The sequence below is a fragment of the Vidua chalybeata genome, chromosome 3 (assembly GCF_026979565.1).
Source record: "Vidua chalybeata isolate OUT-0048 chromosome 3, bVidCha1 merged haplotype, whole genome shotgun sequence".
Taxonomy (NCBI): Eukaryota; Metazoa; Chordata; class Aves; order Passeriformes; family Viduidae; genus Vidua; species Vidua chalybeata.
The window spans coordinates 42,406,355-42,427,971 of NC_071532.1; the positions used below are offsets into that span (position 1 = coordinate 42,406,355).

A 21,617-nucleotide genomic window follows, 5' to 3' on the forward strand; every position below is an offset into this window, starting at 1 on the left:
CAGGAATGTAAATGAACACGTTTTGTGAGCGCGAAGGGGAGGGGGAGGAGGGTTGCACATTTTACAGCTCACTGACCATTTGGCGATCCATTGAGAGGAGGGTTTGGAAAAGTGGCTCCTTTGTCACAGCTCTAGCCAGATTGGGGGGCTGCTCATTTGCATCTCATTAGGCATGCAGTCGGCCGGCGGGATATAAGGGCGGCAGGCGCCCAAGGAGAGGCAGATCGTTAGTGCTTCACCCTCGGAGAGCCGCCGAGCCGAGCCGAGCCGCGGCACGGAGCGGAGCGGAGCAGAGCAGGCACCCCCTCCCCCGTAGGAGCACACCCGGCCACGCTCTGTTCGCTGCTGTTGAGACACGAGCTTATTTTTGTTGGCTGGGATTCCTCTAAAAACAAAAGTAAACCCACACAAAAGGAAAGGGAGCTTCGCTTCCTTTGAAAAAAAAAAAAAAAAAAAAGGAAAAGAGAAAAAAAAGAAAAAGAAAAAAGGCGATCAAGGCTCCGACGTGACCTGCCCGCCACCGCTGCTGTTTGACACCCACCAGCCCCGACGTGCGCAGGGCGAGCGCAGCCCCGCAGAGCCGCTCCCGAATCGCACCGCCCCGGGAATTATCGCCGCTGCCTCCGCCGCTGCCTCTGCAGGGATTTCCAGATCGTCAATTTTTAATCTTCCTTGGGAAGCCTTTTCTTTGCCTCTGTTGGGAATTAAGTTGCTTTTATTTTATTATTTTTATTTTTTTCTTCCTGGAGAAAAGGAGGAGCATCGTGGATTGCGAAAGAAAAAGAGTTTAACAGATAAATATTATTTTTTTCCCCCCGTCCTCTTTTCCTCTCTTTTTCTTTTGCCATCCGAAAGAGCTGTCAGTTGCTGACAGGCTACATCTAGAGGTATCGACAAAAGGGAAAAAAAAGTCAGAGACACTCCTGAAAGAAGGAGACCGTGACACTAACTCTTCCAGCTCTGCTGGGACGAGCGGCTTTGGCCGCTGTGTTTTTTCCCTTACCTCGAGAGACACTTTCCCCTTTTTCCTCTGACGAGGAGATAAGGGGAAGGAAAGCGAGGGCACCAGAGCTGCACCTCCAAAATGGGAGGTCGGTTCCTGCTGACGCTCGCCGTCCTCTCGGTGCTGCTGAGCCGCTGCCAGGTAAGTGCCCGCGGGGAGGGGATAGGAATGCCTGCACCGGGGAGTCCCGCGGGGGATGCCAATGACTGTCGCTGCCGGTTGCAGCCGTGAGGAGCGGGGAGGGGGTGGCCGCCGGGGCCGGGGTCGGGGCCGTGGCCAGGGTCGGGCTGGGGAGCGGGCTGCTCGGTGGCTGACGGCCGCTGTCCCCGCCCCACAGGTCGGCTCCTCCGGGGTCTTCGAGCTGAAGCTGCAAGAATTTGTCAATAAGAAGGGGCTGCTCAGCAACCGCAATTGCTGCCGCGGGGGCGGCCCCGGCGCCGGCGGGCTCCAGCAGTGCGACTGTAAGACCTTCTTCCGCGTCTGCCTCAAGCACTACCAGGCCAGCGTGTCCCCCGAGCCGCCCTGCACCTACGGCAGCGCCATCACCCCTGTCCTCGGCGCCAACTCCTTCAGCGTCCCCGATGGCGCGGGCGGTGCCGACCCCGCCTTCAGCAATCCCATCCGCTTCCCCTTCGGCTTCACCTGGCCCGTAAGTGGGGGGCGATGCTGGAGGGGGCAGCACATATCCATCCCTTCCCATCCCGTGCCATTCCAAGAGGCCACCAATCCCCTTGAAGTGTCAAGATGGGAGGGGGACAACCACTGATAACTCCTGGGGACTGGTGGCACTGCCCCTTGGGCCTACCTGCTCTCATGCTCTCCTGGTGGGTTGTCTCTGCTTCTTCTTTCTACAGGGCACCTTCTCGCTCATCATTGAGGCTCTGCATACTGACTCACCTGATGACCTCACCACTGGTAAGTGTCCTGAAACACACTTTTCCTCGTAATAATCGCAGCCCTGCAGCCCTATTTGACCCCTTTCTCTGCAATGTGTAGCACATTCTCCTTTACAGTAGACCTGTGGCAACAGAGGCCAACCTGTTGGCATGCAGCCATGTCATCCCGCCTCTGCAGTTCCCCTCCCACCAGAGACCCCCTTATGCCCTGCCTACTTTGGGCTCTCTAACCACTCTCCTCTCCACTTTCACACAGAAAACCAGAGACCCCCTTATGCCCTGCCTACTTTGGGCTCTCTAACCACTCTCCTCTCCACTTTCACACAGAAAACCCTGAGCGCCTCATCAGCCGCCTGGCCACCCAGAGACACTTGGCAGTGGGTGAAGAGTGGTCCCAGGACCTGCACAGCAGCGGCCGCACTGACCTCAAATACTCCTATCGCTTCGTGTGCGATGAGCACTACTACGGAGAAGGCTGCTCTGTCTTCTGCCGCCCCCGGGATGATGCCTTTGGTCACTTCACCTGTGGAGAGCGTGGTGAGAAAGTCTGCAACCCGGGCTGGAAAGGCCAGTACTGCACTGAGCGTAAGTATCCACCTCTTGCCTCCTTGGGTGCCCCTTGCAGCAGTGTCTCCTGAGCTCTTGGGGTTGGTGGAAGGGTCTTTCTCTGACATCAGTCCCCATGGGGAGGGAGAACCAAGCAATGGTGGGTGGATGTCTGGTTCCTTGCCCAAGCCTTAACATAGCAAGGGATGGGAGATCTCAGCGTTGTCACAGAAAGTTAATGCAGAAAATTAATGCAGTCCCTTCTCAAGACAACAAAATGTCAGTGCCAGCACTACACTCTTGCTCATTTATTTGCTTTAGACCATTTAATCTAGTATCAAAATGTTCAGCAGTTGCTTGAGGATTTATTAAAATATGTCAGGACTATTTTTTACACCTATCCACCCTCCAGCCACGCAACTTTGATATCATCACCTATAGGGTATGTAGCTTCAGGGGAGGTAGCTAGGCTTTGGCAACATCCATGTGACAGCCTTGTGCATAGGCTTGCTATGGTCCGATCCTCTGTGGCCTTGTATTAAGAACAATATCAGGAAGTCCAAGACATTCTCTATGGCTTCTAGACTGTACATTTCTCATTTAGGGTACTCATATGCTGCCACTAACAGAAATTTCTGCACATGGGGCCACAAGAACATTCAGCTTATTCCCCAGCTCACTTCTGACCCATTGCCATGATAATTAATACAAATAAAGTAGTGAGGGACATGAAACATATCCCAGATCTTGAAGTTTTTGAGGAATGTGGTGTGTTGATACAGCAGGAAAAGCTGGGACAGTAAGCAGATCACAGACAGGATAGTCCAGGATGTCAGATACTTTCCGGTTGTATGAGATTCCGCCATTTGTAGATCCATAGCAGTGTACACCCAAACGTCCACACAGAGCCCCTGCTGCAACCTGTGATGGCATTCTCTGTGTCTATACATGGATCTGAAATATGCTGGCAGATGACGTACTGGGCCAATGCTCCTCTGTAGTTATCAAAGGGCCAGGCAGGCAGGAAGAAAACAGTTCCAGGCTGCAAAGCAGCCTCTCACCTTTCTTCTTTTTGTGTTTTTGTTTCTCTTTAAACCCACCTACACTGTGGTCTCAGCTGAGCTGCTATCAAACCATTCCTGATTGATTATTCACACTTAGTGACTGCTAGGATGCTTTAAGCGGTTCATGGTACGATGTTGCACAATAAACAGCAGGCAAAGGGGCTCACATTTTCTTTGATGGTGTTTTAAATAAGAGCTACAACCTTTCCTATGATCAAAAGTACCTAGCTCAGTTGTGTCAAGGGGTGGGGAAAAAGGAAACTTTTTTTTTGGGCTCTTTTGGGGCTGTCAGCACTTTTGAATGCCTGTACATCTCTGCTATTCCCACAGCGAAGCAGAAGGCTGTCCGTCTTTCTTAACGCATTACATACATTCTTTGCTGTGTTTTCCCTCAGGAAAAAAACAGCTTATACCACTGACACAAACCTACTAGGCAGGGAAGATGTGTTTATGTGTGCATGCAAAAAGAATGTTTTGCTGTTAGTGAGTGGAGCTGCCAGCTGCAGATTGCTTCCCGTTGCCTTGCCCCCAGCTCTATTCTTTCCAACTTGGAGGCGATCTGATTATCAGCACTGATTCTTTCTTTCTTTTTCTTCCCCCCTCCTTCCCCTCGCATGCCATTGTCTCTGGCTGGCTTTTTTGAATTAAAACTTTGCAGTGCCTGCTTAATGAGTTCCATAACCAGGCAAAGTAATGAGCAGAAGTCCCTTTTTTCCCTTCTCTCATCCTCCCTCCCGCTGGCCCGCTTACCTCTTTTACCAGGGCTGCACCCACCCGCCCGCCCCTTTTTGGAGCAGGGTGGAGGGGGGAAGGAGGGAGGAAGAACTTTAGACTTATTTATTTGAATAAGAAAAAAAAAGTTTTTTTGCAGCGAAATCACGCACGTGCCATAGATTATCTGTGGGCAGGGATAGGCTGCCCGGTCGCCGGCCACCGGCCCCATTGGCTCCGGGGCCAGGGTATTGTTGCAGTGGGGCAGCTGCTGGGAGAGAATAGACAATAGAGCAGCTGTCTTGCACTGGCACCCTGCACACCAGCTGTCCACTCTTATCTGCACACACACTTTCGGGGGATATTAAGAGGTGGAGCTGTGTGCATAGAATTGGAAAAAAGGACTTCTGACCCTCACTGGGAAGGGAAGAGGGGTGAGGGGCTGTGGGGAAGGGAGCAATTGTGAGCCCTCTTTTGTCTGTGTGCAACTGTATTAAGAAGAATGCTCATCCCTGGTGATAAGTAAAGTGCCCAGTTATGGGGCAAGATCAATACTCCTTCAGACTCCAGAGATTAATTCAGCTGTGCTTAACTGCCCCAACCTAGTAAAAGGGAGTCACTCCCCACCCACAAGGTGCTCTCAGACTCAGACTTGTAAAAGAGAGTTGTTTTGGCATGAGTGCTGATGTCTTACCCTGCTTGGTTTGTTTACAGCAATTTGTTTGCCTGGATGTGATGAGCAACACGGCTTTTGCGACAAGCCTGGGGAATGCAAGTAAGTTTTCCATTCCCTTCCTGCTTCCTTCTTTGTCTATCAGTGTTGATGCTCTGGTGTTAAATAAGCCAATGGACATGTGAAGGGTTGGTTTAAAGGCCTTTCTTCATATTAGATGGAAATTTGAAATACTTGGTTGATGCCAGATCAAAGTATTATTCCATAAGTCAAACATCAGTGCCATTAATATTAACCTAATGGGTTTACAGTGCCGTGTGAAAGGTTTGGCTCTTTGTTGTTAAACAAATTAGCTATAAGAACCATGGGTCTATCTAAGGAAGTGGAAGAAATAGCTAGGACTGACGAAAGCTGATGCTATGGTTGGACTTGGTGACTTTCTCACATGAAGGATCACCGAGGGCTTTTAGGAAACTTGATCCCTGGCATCAGTGTGCTTGCAAAGTTTGTGATAGGGTTTTCAACTGTGAGAAGTCTAAATCAGATGAGACTTTTTTGTTATCTTTTATTTCAGATGCAGAGTGGGCTGGCAGGGGCGATATTGTGATGAGTGCATCCGATACCCAGGCTGTCTTCATGGTACCTGTCAGCAGCCGTGGCAGTGCAACTGCCAGGAAGGCTGGGGTGGCCTTTTCTGCAACCAGGGTGAGTTCTCAGTCCTTGCCTGAGCATCTGATTTAAAATACAGAGAGCAGGCAACTATTTTCAGCTCACCCACTGTCTGCTAGTGTTGCAAAGTAGTAAGCACTGCGGCTGCTCTCTTTAAAAAAAGAAAATATATCTTTAACAGACCTGAACTACTGCACCCACCACAAGCCCTGCAAGAATGGTGCCACGTGCACTAATACTGGTCAGGGGAGCTACACTTGTTCATGCCGACCTGGATATACAGGCTCCAACTGTGAGACTGAAATCAATGAATGCGACGCCAACCCTTGCAAGAATGGTGGAAGCTGCACTGTAAGTTGTTTGTTAAACTCCTCCAAGGGAGGAGTTAATGTCAGTTTTACTAATTTTTAAAATCCCTTTTTGGATTTCAGAGCAAGTTCAGACAAATGTTTTGATCGTTTCTCGTTTCTTCCCCCCAGGATCTCGAGAACAGCTATTCCTGTGCCTGCCCCCCAGGCTTCTATGGGAAGAACTGTGAGCTGAGTGCGATGACTTGTGCAGACGGACCATGCTTCAACGGTGGGCGCTGCACTGACAACCCTGACGGGGGCTACAGCTGCCACTGCCCACTGGGTTATTCTGGGTTCAACTGTGAAAAGAAAATTGATTACTGCAGTTCCAGCCCTTGTGCTAATGGTAAGGCCAAGCAGCATACACTTACTTTGGCATCTGGTCTGGAGTTCCTAACAAGTCACACCGATCAAGGCATGCTGATCAATCATAGAATCATAGAATGGTCTGGGTTGGAAGGGACCTTAAAGGTCATCTAGTTACAAGCCCCTGCCATGGGCAAGGACACCTCTCACTAGACCAGGCTGTTCAAAGCCCCATGGAATCTGGCCTTGAACACTGCCAGGGATGGAACATCCACCACTTCTCTGGGCAACTGGTTCTCCCACAGTAAATAATTCTTTCATAGTATCTTATCTAAACCTGCTCTCTTTCAGTTTAAAGCCATTTTGCCTTGCCCTACCACTACACCCTCTTGTAAAAAAGTTTGTGTCATGTCAATAGTTGACTTGGTGGAGGAGGATCTGTACTAAGAAAGCAATGGCATAGCTTGGGCCATTGCTGCAGATTGCATTTTCTGATGGCCAAGTGGCCAAGTAACTTGGTCTGAAGCTTCATGCATGTAAACATGGAAGATTATACTGTCAAATCCTTTACAAAGAGTCTTAAAGGTCTGTGGATGCAAATGCCACACAAGTGCTAAGCATTATTACTTGTAATCTGGTAACAGTAATTTTCCTGCTTTGATTAAACTAGGGAAGACTTTCTGTACTGTAATCCTCCTTATTCATTGCCACTCAAACTCTGTAACATGTGATGTGGTGTTAGTCTGACCTGGGGTAGTGTTCTGGTTCGAGTTGAGTGAAATGTTAAAAAAGGAATAGTATTGAGAATGAAAATTAAATCTGTTTAACAAGAATCTTTCTTTAAAAAATGTGCTTTTTATGTTGGATTAGAATTGTCAAAGGTCAAGCTGACCTCTCAAAAAGAAAGCTTTCCTCAGCTGCTGGTTGTGCCTTTTGTCCCAAGAGCAGTGAGTGGGGGCCTGTTGTGTCTGTCTGCCCACCACTCAGCTCGTACCCCTTCCTGTCTTGCAGGAGCCCAGTGTGTTGATCTGGGGAACTCCTATATCTGCCAGTGCCAGGCTGGCTTCACTGGGAGGCACTGTGATGACAACGTGGACGACTGTGCCTCCTTCCCCTGTGTCAACGGAGGGACCTGCCAGGATGGCATCAATGACTATTCCTGCACCTGCCCCCCAGGATACAACGGGAAGAACTGCAGCACCCCGGTGAGCAGATGCGAACACAACCCTTGCCACAATGGGGCCACCTGCCATGAAAGAAACAACCGCTATGTCTGTGAGTGTGCCCGGGGCTACGGCGGGCTCAACTGCCAGTTTCTGCTCCCTGAGCCACCTCAGGGACCCGTCATCGTTGACTTCACTGAAAAGTACACAGAAGGCCAGAACTCCCAGTTCCCCTGGATTGCCGTCTGTGCTGGGATTATTCTGGTCCTCATGCTGCTGCTGGGGTGTGCTGCTGTGGTCGTCTGCATCAGGCTCAGAGTGCAGAAGAGGCACCACCAGCCCGATGCCTGCAGAAGTGAGACTGAGACTATGAATAACCTGGCAAACTGCCAGCGCGAAAAGGACATTTCCATAAGTGTCATTGGTGCCACTCAGATTAAAAATACAAATAAGAAAGTAGACTTTCACAGCGATAACTCTGATAAAAATGGCTACAAAGTCAGATACCCATCAGTGGATTACAATCTGGTGCATGAACTCAAGAATGAGGACTCAGTTAAGGAGGAGCACAGCAAATGTGAAGCCAAGTGTGAAACGTATGATTCAGAGGCAGAAGAGAAAAGTGCAGTACAACTAAAGAGGTATCTCACATTTGAGTGCAGGGGGCGGCTTAGCTTTGAAGGGGGAGTGTATATCTCATAAGTAGCATTAAGCAACAGCCATCTGACTTGTTCTTTCTCTTTTTGCCTTCAATAGTGATACTTCTGAAAGAAAGCGACCAGATTCAGTATATTCCACTTCAAAGGACACAAAGTACCAGTCGGTGTATGTCATATCAGAAGAGAAAGATGAGTGCATCATAGCTACTGAGGTTAGTAGGGTTGCAACAGCAGAGAAAAGTCTTGGTCTGCAGCTCCCATCCAATATATGCCAGGGCAGATAAACTCCTTTCCATAATGCCACAGTGGTTTGTACCTTTTGAAATCCAGACAGCTTGAGTTTATGATGCTGTGGACATGGTAAAGACAAGCTCAGTGACTTGCTGCTGTGGATGTTGTGGGTTTGACAAGTTTTGTAGACTAGGGTACAATGGTAGTGTGGTTGAGGTGTGCTGACCCATTCCTTGGTGTGCTTCATGCAGAGTCCTGACCCTCTGCAACCTTACAGCCCTCTTCATATGTTTCATTAACCTCTCCTGATCTCTGCTTGTGTTTTCTCTTTCCAGGTGTAAACCAGAGGTCATATGGCAAGATGGTTGTTCAGAACAATTTCAGAGGAGACGTGCCCCAATGAATGCTGCTGAAAGAGGAATAGGAGATAGATTCCTTCACTGACTGCTGCTGAGAAACTAAATTCAGGCTTGAGCTGGTTCTCTACTGAAGTTAGCAAAGTGACTGCAAAATAAAGAAACAAGATGGACACCAGGCAAGGGTCTGTGTTCAAGGATTACTGTTGCACTGCCTTTTATGAATTTTATCATTGCACTATGGTCAGTTGCTTTTCTATATATATTTAAATGAATGGACTCAATTACTACATAAGAAGCATGCACTGCCTGAAGTGTATATTTTGGATTATTATGAGCCAGTCTTTTCTTGAATTAGAAACACAAACACTGCCTTTATTGTCTTTTTGATACTAAAATGTGTTTTACTAGGTGAGAAAAAGTGTGTTATTTTTTTGAATCTGTAAAAATATTTTCATGATAATTGTAAAGCTTGAGTATTTTGTGATGTTCATTTTTTTATAATTTAAATTTTTTGGTAAATATGTACAAAGGCACTTCGGGTCTATGTGACTATATTTTTTTGTATATAAATGTATTTATGGAATATTGTGCAAATGTTATTTGATTTTTTTACCGTTTTGTGAATGAAGAAATTCATTTAAAAATATTTTTCCAAAATAAATATTATTAATGATAACCAGAGTGATATGTTTATTCCATATCTGATGATGAACTGACAGAACTTTGCAACCAGGCATCTGACAGGCCTGTGTGGACTCATGGGGGCATTGAGTAGGACTGAGATTTATTACAAAGACTGGGGAAAAACTTGTTGTGTGTAGACCCTCCATATTTCCCCTCCTAACCTTCTGACCTATTGACCCCATAGTTGTGCTCAGTCTTACTCCAAAGGCACATGGCAAAACCTTGAGTAATATTTGCCCAGTCATATTGGGCTGTGTGTTTATGTAAACACATATGGAGTCACTTCCTGAGGAAGAGCAAGAGTTGAGTGTACTCCATTGCAATCCCAACCTGGGGCTTGTCATGACTCAACTCCTTTTTTGAAAGTTCAAACACTTGCCTGCAGTCCAGGGGATTTTGGGGCACACCAGCAAGGTAGGGCCCCTACCTCAGGTCCTTGATGCGCTCCCAGGGGCTGTGAGCTCCCCCAGACTTCCCTCTCCAGGAAATGGTAACAGTGAACTGACTGGTGGCCACAACTCCCCTGACAACACTTACTGAAGTACCAGTTGTATCTTTGGTTTCTGCTCTGCCCCTGGTGCCTGCTGCCTTCATAGTGGGACAGAGGGTGATCCCATCCCCTGGCTTGGCTCTGAATGCTCAGGCAATTTCCCCAGTTTAGTTTGCTCTAACAAGCTTGCCTTCACATGCTGCATGTTAATCTGCAGAGAAACAGGCAAAGGGTTCTTCACTTCAGGAAAATAAGGGAAATCTAGGGAATAATCTAATTTTTACTCCATTGTGGGCCACCTTCTGCAGCTTTGCGAAGGTGGTGAAAATCCTCTGCCCCCATTCACTTCAGGGGAGGGGGATGATATCCTAAACACAAAGAGTGGGATAGCACATATAATCAAGCAATTATTGCAGCTGGTGATCTTTATGTATTCCCCTTATTCTAGTGTGCATAAGTACATGAACCACTGGAACTCCACTTTTGAGTGAGGTCAGTGGAAAACTCACACTGACTGCAGAGGCTTGTCTGTTTATAAGCTTAACTTTTTGCTAAGTGAAACCTTAGACAAGGCATACAGGCTCACTTCCCACAAAGTGTCCTGATGTGGTTATCCTCTTCATCTATCCCAAAGTGTCCCTTTAGGGAACATTTTTGTAAGGAAAGTGATGTGAGGTATTGAAAACCAGCCTGTCAGTGATGGTCTGAACAGCAGTTTCAATTTAAGCAGTGACATAAGAACCTGCCAATAATCAGTCAATGCATCATATATTAAATGAGGCATGATGGTGTGTATGGCAGCAGGTGCTCAGTGCAACATAATCTCACAGATTGGACAGAAAAGTGAGCCTTGGAAGGTGTTGTTGCTATCTTTGTTGCTCATTTGTTTTTCAACCTTGGCCAAAGCATTTTATTTCTCTGTATTTACTCTTCTTCCCAAGCTTTATGGAGCAGGCTCATCTCTTATGATGTACTACACTTTGCAGTCCGTGCCATGGTCTTGGCTAGGCTTTCTTAATGCTGCTTCTGTAGAAATAGCAGTAACAAAACAGAGGACATCAGTGGTTGAGTACCTCTGTAACATCAGGTTTTCTGTGCTACAGCAAGATCTACTTTAATTTACAGTCAGGTAAAGGTTTGGAAAAGCACACAGCTCCCTTCTCTTGTGAAAATGCGCAGCATTGGCATCTACCTGTCTTTGCTTAAAAATAAAACAGCTTTAGAAAGATAAGTTTGTCCAAGTGTGCTAATTATCAGAAGTGCTGAGTTTGGTGAGTGACAGAAAACTACAGGCAAAGGGGAGGGCATGGTCCTGTCTTTCTGAAACACCTCCTAAAATGATGGCTACACAGATCAGCCCAATGGCTTCTTCTGTTTCTGTCTTGAACAAGGTTAGGGCTACAGTCACACACAGGATTTATTTCTTCTACAGGATTACCAAGTCCCCCAGCCCTGAGTATATGTGTATACAGTGGCTCTCAGTGACCAGAGCAGGTTGAGGTATGCAGTGTGTAGCGCTGGTTCCGTTCTCCTCATCCGTAGTACTTGAGCCTTACTGGGTAAAAAAATGGGTTATCTGGGCAGGGGGTGGAAGTGAAGCCTGTCTTGCTTGAGAGAGAGGATGGCAGATGCAACTGTGGAGCCATGTATGCAGGTGGTGCACACGATGGCCAAGGGGCAGTGATGGATCTCTGCTCACCCCAGGATGGGAACTCTGCTGCCAAAGAACGGCAGGAATCTGCTGGTCAGCAGGGTCTTTGAATGGCCTCCTCATTCTAAAACAAGAGGAGAGCCTACCTGGGGAGTCCATTTAGCTGGGACAGCTGAGAATTCGGGGCCCAATTCAAAGCCCATTAAATTAATGGAAAGGTTCCAGCAAACTGCAGGGACACATGGCACCGTGCCCCTCCTGACACAGCACATCTCCGTCTCTCCCCAGGGAAGCCACACACACTGGTGCAGCGCCTGGTCCTCCGGGTGGTGGATATGAAAGCCTGAGGCTGGTCCAGCCAGGTCTGTGCCCTGGGCACTCATCCCCCTGGAGCCAGGACTTTGGGGGCCTGGGGTCCCTCCTCAGGCTGTCACTGTGGCACTGTTAATTCATGTGCATACCTCGACATGCAACATCTCCTTCTCTCCATCCTGCAGCAGCCCTGAAGAACTTGGCCTCCTTGTTTGGGGCCAGTTCTCAACAGGGTGGCCAGAGAGGGCACCCCTCAGCCCACACCTCTGCCAGCCTGTGTCTCTGTGGCAAGTGGCATTTGCATTGTTGGCACAGACAGGACATGTCAAGAAATTAGAAGCACTGAAGAAGCAGGAGAGATTAGCTGCTGGGAGGTATTAGCTGCCCTGGCAGTAGACAGAGATTTCTTAAGAGTGTCATATCTTTCAATACACAGAAAACTTTAGGTTCAGACAGCAGTCTTAGGTTTAATTGCAAACAAGCTTTATAAGTTGATTGAAATTTATATTTGTGCTTCTTTTGTACACAGTGCAGGACAGTTTTTGTGACAGGAAGCTTGGGGGCTATTCCTGGCTCCACCACAGACCTGATATGTAACCTTGGGAGAGGAAGGATGGTCTTGTGGTCAAGGCACTGCAGAGGGATTCAGGTGGGCCCCCTTCTATTTCCAGCACTCCCTTCAGACTTCCTGTGCAACCTTGGACCTGTGTCACTTAATCTTTCCAGGACCTTAGGAAAATGGGGGTCTCCTGGTTGTTCTAATAGGGAGAAGGTAATTTGTGCTTGTGAGAGGATACCGTGGTGGTGGGGAATGTTAAAACACCCTTTGAGGCAAGTAAGGCTATTTCCTATTTCTGCGCATCAGACGGCTTGTCTGTGAGGTGTGAGCTATTTTTTGCAAAGCACTTTCAGATGCTTGCATGGAATAGAGCCCTCTCTCACAATTGAAACATCCATCATCTCAGAGAGGATATGCAAACCCTGCACTGGCAGTGAGGAGACAAACTGGAAGGGGGAGGGAGGCAGCTGTGGTGGTGTGTGTGTGCTCAGTGTGTGCAGGGGGAATGTGATACAGCTGTGTGTCCATGGCCCAGAAAGGATGTCACACACCACAGTGTTGACATGGATGGCCACAGTGCCATCAGCCTTCTCTTGCAGATCAGCATCTGCAATCAATGTCTGTAGTTGTCTCTGTTGTAGGTAGGTTCTCTTACAGCAAAACAGTTTTGCAGGTAGAGATACAGATTAAACTCAGCTTGGAACTATTAGGGTCAAGGAGGAAAGCCACAGAAATGATACAGATGGGAATTTTTTACTGACAAACCCTGGGAAATGTCCCTATTGTTACAGCCTAACATCCAAAGTCATGTACTCCAAATAAAATCACCTGAGAACTATTCCTAGGCCAAATCCCAACCTGAGAAGCAGTCTCTTCTGACACCTGACATCTACTTGTGTCGGAAGAATGAGGAGCGTCTCTGTTCCCTTCCCTCCTTGGGAGGTACGTTTTTCACCTAGCTGTTAAGACCTGGCTTTCTGCCTGTGTCTGTGTTACCTGCTATGTAAATCAGAGAAATCAAGAGCCTGGCTGGAAAAGACCTAACATGTACTGTGAGGCAGATTTTCAGATGAAACTGCTGTGACAACTGGACAGTTGATCCTGCTGCTCTTGGTGAAGCAGAGGTGGATGACAGACCCACTGCCATGTGGGGGCTTGCTGCCTAGTCAGTGGGCCAGGGCTGTATGGGAGGTGAGGTTGGAGGTCACAGCATCCTTGTGACAGGTTGGCTTTTATTCTTAGGAAGAAACAACCTCAGTCTTTTCTCATCCTGCTGCAGCCTCATCCCCTGCACCAATAAACTCCACACTGCTGGGACTGCTCTCTGGCCCTGTAGCCAGTCAGTATGGATCAGTCTGCACCCACAGTGTTAAACTGCCTTACTCCACCAAATCAGCTGCTTACATCCACCCTGACTGTGAGGGATGGCTCCTGCTCTGTGCCAAGGAACACCCTGGGACTCTGATAACTGTGGGGGCAAAAGCTTGGCAGGGATCACCATAGCAGTGTAACCCTACAAATGATTGCATTTTAGAGACCAGAAGTGCTTAGTTTTCCAGGACAGGTGTATCTGGAGTATCTTAGTGACATGTTCAGGAATGCCTTACTCCTTGGCACAGATGAGGAACGGTGTGTGCCAGCTGTGGGAGTAACTCTGAGGGTTAGTGCAGATCCATTTCACCTGCTAGGGCAACTATATAAACTGGCACTGCTTACTTTAAAGCCTGCCTTATGCATGCCTTACATATGAACAGGTCAATTTTTTGAAATGGTATACAATGATAACCTCTGAATGGCCAGGATGGATGAAGCTACATTGAAAAAAGTCACGTACATCAGTGCAGATACCTACCCTTCCCTTTTTTATTTATCTAAAGTGTCAGTAAAGGCAAGTTTTACCATTGTGTTCTCCAGACCATGGCTGTACAGCTATAAAAAAGCAAGTATCATTCAAAAAATACATGGCTCTTTGGACAAGGTTTGAGTGCTTACAGCAGGTTAGTGTATCTTCACATGGTAACTTCCCAGGGTGCTGGAGGCTGAGCAGGAGAAAAGATCAGAATTGGGCTGACCTGTGTTCTTTTTCATAACACGAAACTGGAACTTTGTGGGACAGCACTTTTCTGTGGGAAAGAACACAGTAGACAGACAAATCTGACCAGCCTTTATTGCAGCAAGGATCCACTGCAGAGCCATTTCTGCTCCCACCATTGCCAAGACATTCATGCTGGAGGCAGCTGATGGTCATTTCTAATCAGAATTTTTACATACCAGAAAACTATGCTTTTCCATAACACTTAGAAGTCAAAGCTTTTAAAAAGGAGATTTTCAGTGGGGAAAATGTTTTTCAGAAATGGTAAACTGAAATACACTCTTAAAAGCCTCTTATGAGTTTCATTTTCTTCATGAAGCAAGATAGCAAAATAACAAGTGTTTCCCAGCAAACAACAAATTACCTGGAAACTTCCTTTTTTCTTCCCGCACACCCCCCCCCCCCCCAAATAGAACTGATCTGGGAATTTTGTCTCATTAAAAAGTTGTATATTTTACTTTTGATTTTGCTTTAGAATGCAAGCATTTTTTAAAGATAAATTCTCCCCCTTATCCCATTTTCTGGCCCTAAGTAGCACTTCAGTGTCCTGAGGAGGGTTGTACTTAGTATAAGCAAACTGCATTTTTGGCCAGATATCAGAAAATTCTATTAATGGTAGCCTGGATAAGGAAAAACTGGTATTCTCAAGGACATCTAATTACATGAGGCAAAACGTGTTATGAGGTATGAACTTTACCATAATATTTTACCATTGGTTTAAAAAATTCAGGAAGTTTTCAGTGAAAATACCTTAACTACACCTTAACTAATACCTTAACTAAAAACCAAGGTATGTCAAACCACGATACTCATCTACATTTAATATAAACATTGTATGGAGGAGAACCAGGCCTTCTGTATGATCCAAGTTCTACAACCAAGATAATTTGGCTATTAGTTGTGTGCTTTCCTTTTTAAGGCACGAAGAGATTTTCCTTTACAAAGTTTTCCATACATGCAAATGGGGGTGTTTACCAAGGCCACCTGTCTGAAAAATAAAAGCTTCTCACTTCAGTCTGGTTTTTACCTTAGTGTGAATCAAAGGGACCATGGAATTCTCCATTGCCCCGCAGTGGTGATGTTTTGGCACAGCTGCTGCTCCTGTGACTGTGGGTGTCTTTGGAAAAGTTGGATGCCCGTTATTCTCACTCAAAGCCAGCAGGATTGATTGTTCAGAGCAAAATCTATCGTGCAACTACTACATATCCTGCTTGTCATAGCCTGTATCTTAATTTTATTTCTTTCTTTCTATACCAATCTAAAGAAAGGAATTGTGAAAACTATATGATGTTGTGTAAGTTCTTCTAATTGACTTCAGGAAGTGTTATCTGGAATGGCAGTTGTGAGCACACAAACTCAGCAGACTTATCTGCCTTATCTAATTACCAGACTATAAAGTTCTGCTGACATTTCCTTTTGATAAATACAATACACTGCTTTCTTTATCTATCTGTATTAAAGAAACAATGTTCTCCTAAATCCAACACCATGCATACTTTTTAGTAAAACAACATTATAAACCCCAAGACTAACACAAATGTTGTCACAACGTCAACAATCTTAAAACAGTGGCTTTCAGATGAAAAGCATTATCTAAAGGTGGTAGGAAACCACTACAAACTCAACGTTTTAACTGTGAATAAGCATGAAACAGATTTCACAGATATCTATTAATCAAAAGGAGAGACATAGAAAAAGAAAATGGTGACAAAGAGCAGCAATATTACATGTATGCTTACATTTCTTCACTGGTGCTGTGTTTAACTACACACAGAAAGAGAGAATCAGTGTAATTTAGGTTGGAAAATATCCTTAATATCAAGTCCAACTGTTAACCCAGCACTGCCAAATCCACCACTAAACCATGTCCTCAAATGCCACATCTACACATCTTTTATATGTTATTTTATACTATATATTACTGTTTACCATAAGGTTTTTAAACCAGGCTAGCCTTTCAGGCCTTACTTCTGCACATGCACAGGAGGGTTTTGGATGATTGTGGAAAGCAGCTGTGCCAAACTAGCTTTGCTGCTGGAAGTCTATAGGTAATGGACATGAAGGAAAGTGCCTCTGAACTACACTTGTTGCTGTTTGATTTTCTGTTATCTCCTGATTCACCAGGCTTAGATGCTTCCTGCATTGGGAAGAGAAAGGGCAAAAGGCAGCCAAGGGTTGTTGTAAGAAGAGGTAAGGCAGGACATGGTTTTCCCTGGAGAACCCTGCTCCTCTAGACAGTGTCAGGGTGGGGAAAGGCAGGTGATGAACCGCCTCCGCAGCTCCATGGGGTACCCTGGCTATGCTTGATCTGAGCAAGGAGGTTCTGACAGAAGGCAAAACTGATACAGAATCGTTGCAACACCTGTAGCACTGAAACCCCAGTTTGTATGCTCTCTGCATTTCCATTAACCTCAATGAGAACTAGGCACTGGGACGGCCACATTGGTTGGGAATCCTTTGGCACCTGTACACACCCCACAGGCACTGTCTGCCCCCACCTCTGTGACCAGCTAACTAGGGCACACCAAAAATTAGAGGCTGCACAAATGTTCAACAAAATAAGTGGTATGCTCACTGCTTTTAGAATCTATGCTTTAAAAAAAGAAGGAGCCCACAAGTGAAAAAGAAAAGCTGTGATAAGATGCAAACACACGTTGTAGATCAAATATAGCCACTGAGTACTGGGGAATGTTCCAAAGATCACTTTTCTATCAGTTAGAAAAGATACCCATTTCTGTCAGAAATGCTAAAGGAAGTGTTAATGACTGGAATAAATAACAGGTGCTGGCAGCAGCTGTTACTGATTAAAGACTTGTCTTTTTTAAAGTAGGTTTTCTGTTGGGGGAATCAGAAGTTTTCAGTAATACTCCATTGTAAGACATTGGAGGAATGTTTTTTCCTTTTTCTAATAATGTGCTCCATTATTTCTAAGGCTAAACAGATTCAAGATTTAATCTAAATTAATATGTGAATTTCAGGCCATCAATAATTTAGGAGGATTCAAACCATAATACTTCTCAATGACACAAATTACTTGCTTTTTTAAATTTTTTTTTCTGCCAATTTCCTTCTTGTTTTGTCTCACTGTTTTTGTTCCCCTCTCTCTCCTCCCCTTTACCTCTCTACACCCCTCTTTTTATCTGAGCTATCTGGAGATGGTGGTTCCAATGCTGGTTATATTTGGCCCTGAAGTTGGTTTTTAATAAGCATATGAAGGATGATGAGATTGAATGTCACAAGAAAGACTGCCACTGTTGCCATTTCTCAATGATGAAGTAATTTAGAAGTCACTGAGGACAGCTCAGTGAAAACATCTGCTCTGTGTCTTGAGGCCATCAGGGAAACAAACAAAACAGTGTGATGGAAAATAATATGGAAAATACAGTAATAATTAGAATTAATTATTATTTAATAATTTTATATGCATGTAAAACCACTTCAGAAATAATGGCAATACCATAATACCTCAATTTTAGCAAAAATGCCACAGGAGCTTCTATCCTGGCCCCTTTGAAGTCAATGGCAAGGCTGGTATTGACTCAGATGGAAACATAATTTCTTACAGAAATCTAGGTCACTCAAGACTGCCTTTCCAGTCGTCTAGAGCCCCATCTCCCTGCATCATAAAATGGACAGAATCTACAGTCAATTCCCATCTCTGCACTTTGAAGGAGGTGGCCTCATAAGTGAATGGATTTCAGGAACTGGTGGAGGTTGTGGGACATATGGAAAGTGTTCCATGTCATAATAAAATATTAGAGTTTCCTCACTAAAGAGTAGGTAGATATGAAAATATGAACAATAAGAACAATTTCAAGAGCTTAGCATGTTTAGAAAAGCATTCTTGTTCTTATCAACCATGAGGCAACAGTAGAGACAAGAAGTAATAGAATACAAGTCTTAATAAGGTGAAGTATAACTTTACCATACTTGAGGCATGTCATGTGTTACATACTCTTCCTAGGTCAATTTCTGTGCTTACTGTTTATTAAAATTCTTTTTCTCTTTCTTTTAAAGTAGTTATTTAAAAACATCACCAAAGACAAGATGCAGTATGAAATAAACACAGAGTTTTTTCCAGTTTAGAGACAGAGTTGAAGTTTTGATTTGCATCCTGTCTATGAGCATGCAGAAACTCTGAGTTATCTTCATCTGATCTTGTTTTTATCACTCGTCTGAAGATAATGTTAAAAATGCTGTCAAGCCATGACTTCCATATACTGACTCACTTAATTATCTTTGCTCACATAAAGAAAACACACTTATTTTGCAACGGAGCCATAACTGGGGAGAACACTGCACTACTCTATACAACACTGATTAGTTGTGACAGTTTTGAAGAGAAAAGCAGATACAACTGTAAATATGAGGGGAGGAGGAGAAGGTTATGGCTAGACAGAAGGTAATGACATGGATGACAAGGGCCAGTAGCTCATGACCTATGAGGATAAATCAGCTCCTGTTGTGTGCTGTGCACCATGGCACCCACCAAGTGTGGTTCCAGGTGTAATGCCAATTGCTACGTCCCCACTGCCATCTCCCAAGTGCTGTGACACCAGGGCTGTGTGTGGTCCCACTGCAAACCCAGCACTGCCCTCAGCCCATTTGCAAAATGTAAAGATTGAAGGTTCATGGAGCAAAGACACATTGGTATGGTCCCAAGCAATTCTAGAACATCCTGCACAGTGGTATCTATTTGCCATCCACCCATTGTATTTCTCACCTGTAACCACATCTAAGATTATTTTTTAGCTGACATGACCAAAACCAAAACAGTCTCTACATTTAGAATTACTGATTCCTATGAACACTTCACAATGGTTCCAAGAAAACATCCTGGGCTTAAAACAGTTTCCAAAAACATGAAGTATCAATCCGAGGAGATGTCTTTGGATATGCATCCTAGTCATGACCATCCCCAACTGGTTTAAAGTTCTTCAAGAAGTATTCCCTCTCCCCAAAGAAATCCATTCCACAGTTTTCAGCATCCCTCTCTGACAACCAGGATTTCAAATCCCTTTATCTGGAGACACACAGAAAGAGTGTGCTTGTGGTGAATAATTTGAGCTGATATTCTTACCAGCTGTTAAGGGACACATGCAAAAAATGAAAAAAAATCAGTGACATCTGGTCAGCATTGATATGTCCTAACAGAAGTATTTGTCTGGGAGTGGGGAAGGGGTGGTGAGGGTAAAGAGAAATACCATCTCCACACACCTCCTTGCCCCCTTTTGAAAACTACAAGTGATAACTTTGACCACAGCAACTGGAACAAAAATTGCAACTTACATCATGGGGAAACAGTGACATTACATTACCCCATATTACACAATGGTTGAGCAGTTGCTTTCACACACTAAGCTTTCAACTTTAACTTTTTTTCCCCTTAAGATACACAATGGATTTTTTTGCTGAGTTGGAAAATATCAGGAGACAGGCAGAAAACCTTCCTTTTGTTCCTTCATCCTGCCAAGCACCTCATCATAAAGATTTTTTCCCTTCTGTTGTTTTTCTTTCCCAACTTCCTTTCCCCTTTTCATCCTCCCCCTCTTCTTTGTCAAATAAGTGTGACTAATTAACAGCATGGCTTCTCTCCACTAAATCGTAAAACCACCTCCTTTAATTTCATGAAGGTGATAACACTGCATACTGGTTTCTTCTTGGGAAGTAGACTTGTAAACTACCTTCTGAAGAGCTTTGATTCAAGTGATGGTTTTCTTGGGCCTCAAACCTTAGTTCAATAGGAACTTCAGCTCTCTGCTTCTCTTTTGGGCCTGTTCACTGAGGTACACCCAGCACAAGGCAGTAGATAATAGAAATCCCAGAATGGAAATGCATAAAAAAAAAGTTGTTTCCTGGGGTCAACAAAGGACAGGAAAAGAGCCAACAGTCACTTAAATAAACAGTATTCAGAGAAACAAAACCAAAAAAACCCAAAAACCAAAACAAAAATCCCACAACAACAACAACAAAAAAACCCAAACCAAAAAAAACCACAAAAAACTCCCAAACCGAAAAAAAAAACCCCAACAAAAAACCCAACAAATGCCCAAACCTCCCTTTGTCTGTACAAACTAGCTTACATATGAGGGAAGCAATGGTTTAAAGCAACCCACTGCTCATTCTGCTTGTGTTTAATACTGTTAGGAAAAGGAAATCAAAACCAAATAAAATTTGGAGGGCACTTACTCTCAGAAAAACAACTTTTTCTCCTGATTCCCACCTCATAATTATAGTCTGTTTTTATATAACACTTTTCATCATCAGAGCAGTAATGTCTGCAGGGTGGACATTTCCTGGGAATTATTAACTAGCTGAAGGTTAACGATTTTCTGCTGCACCTCAGACCAACAGCTCCTCCTGATTTCTCATAGCTCTTTAAAAATATTGTTTATCAAGATTAGCAGAGTGGAATACTAATCATGAGTCTTGTACCCTACAGATATCTTAGAAGAATCATGGCAAGAAAGAGATGAAAAATGTCTTTAGCTGCAAGAAAAAGATAAAATGGGGTAATTCAGTATTTGCTTGCTAATGACTACGATTTACTGTTAACATGGCAAAAATCACCCATACTAGCAATAACGTCAGTAATTTCTGGCTTCTCAGAGAAACCATAGGGCAATTGCAGGGGAGAAAAGGCAAGTGAATTTACCCTGTTGTGAGAAAATGCTTTGCCTTCAGTTCCAGAATGCTCAAGGTAAAATCCAGATTTGACAACAGGCAGATGATCTGTGAATTTAAAGTGTGGAAAGCTGTTTGCTTTGCAAATGCGATGGCTCAGTTGTCAGAAGATAGCCTTTGAGAGTTTCCTGATTGGAAAAATTTAATAGCCTTTTGCAGAAAACAGTTTTAAGGCAGGAGATGAGATTCAGGGCTCTGAGAAATCTGTGGAAAGGTGGGTCTGGCTCTTCTTGAGAACCCATGTAAAGAAGGGCACATGAGGACACATGATTTATCTTCGTCATTCTTTTGAGCTCTGCACTTTGCTGTTGGACACTGGCTCTCCGCCCACAAGGTCGGTGAGGTGTTCTGAGAGAACCCATTTGGTATGATAGACCTAAATGCTCCTTTAAAAGAAGGAATCCTAACTCTTGAATAGCTACTTCCAGAAACACAAAACCTATCAGAACACATGTAAAGATCAGCTGAGCCATTCAATTCTATCTAATCTGCTTCTTCCTAAACATGAGTTCAAA

At 44.8% G+C, this 21,617-nt stretch overlaps 1 protein-coding gene across 1 annotated transcript; it reads left to right on the plus strand.

The window, feature by feature from the left end:
• Positions 1-1,061: 1,061 nt before the first annotated feature.
• Positions 1,062-9,204, plus strand: DLL1 (delta like canonical Notch ligand 1). Its single transcript, XM_053938251.1, has 11 exons — positions 1,062-1,144; positions 1,341-1,652; positions 1,858-1,918; positions 2,227-2,484; positions 4,935-4,995; positions 5,468-5,598; positions 5,744-5,913; positions 6,042-6,258; positions 7,230-8,022; positions 8,138-8,252; positions 8,607-9,204. The coding sequence occupies exons 1-11, from the start codon at positions 1,085-1,087 to the stop codon at positions 8,610-8,612; spliced, it is 2,184 nt and encodes a 727-aa protein (XP_053794226.1). The 5' UTR covers positions 1,062-1,084; the 3' UTR covers positions 8,613-9,204.
• Positions 9,205-21,617: the final 12,413 nt, after the last annotated feature.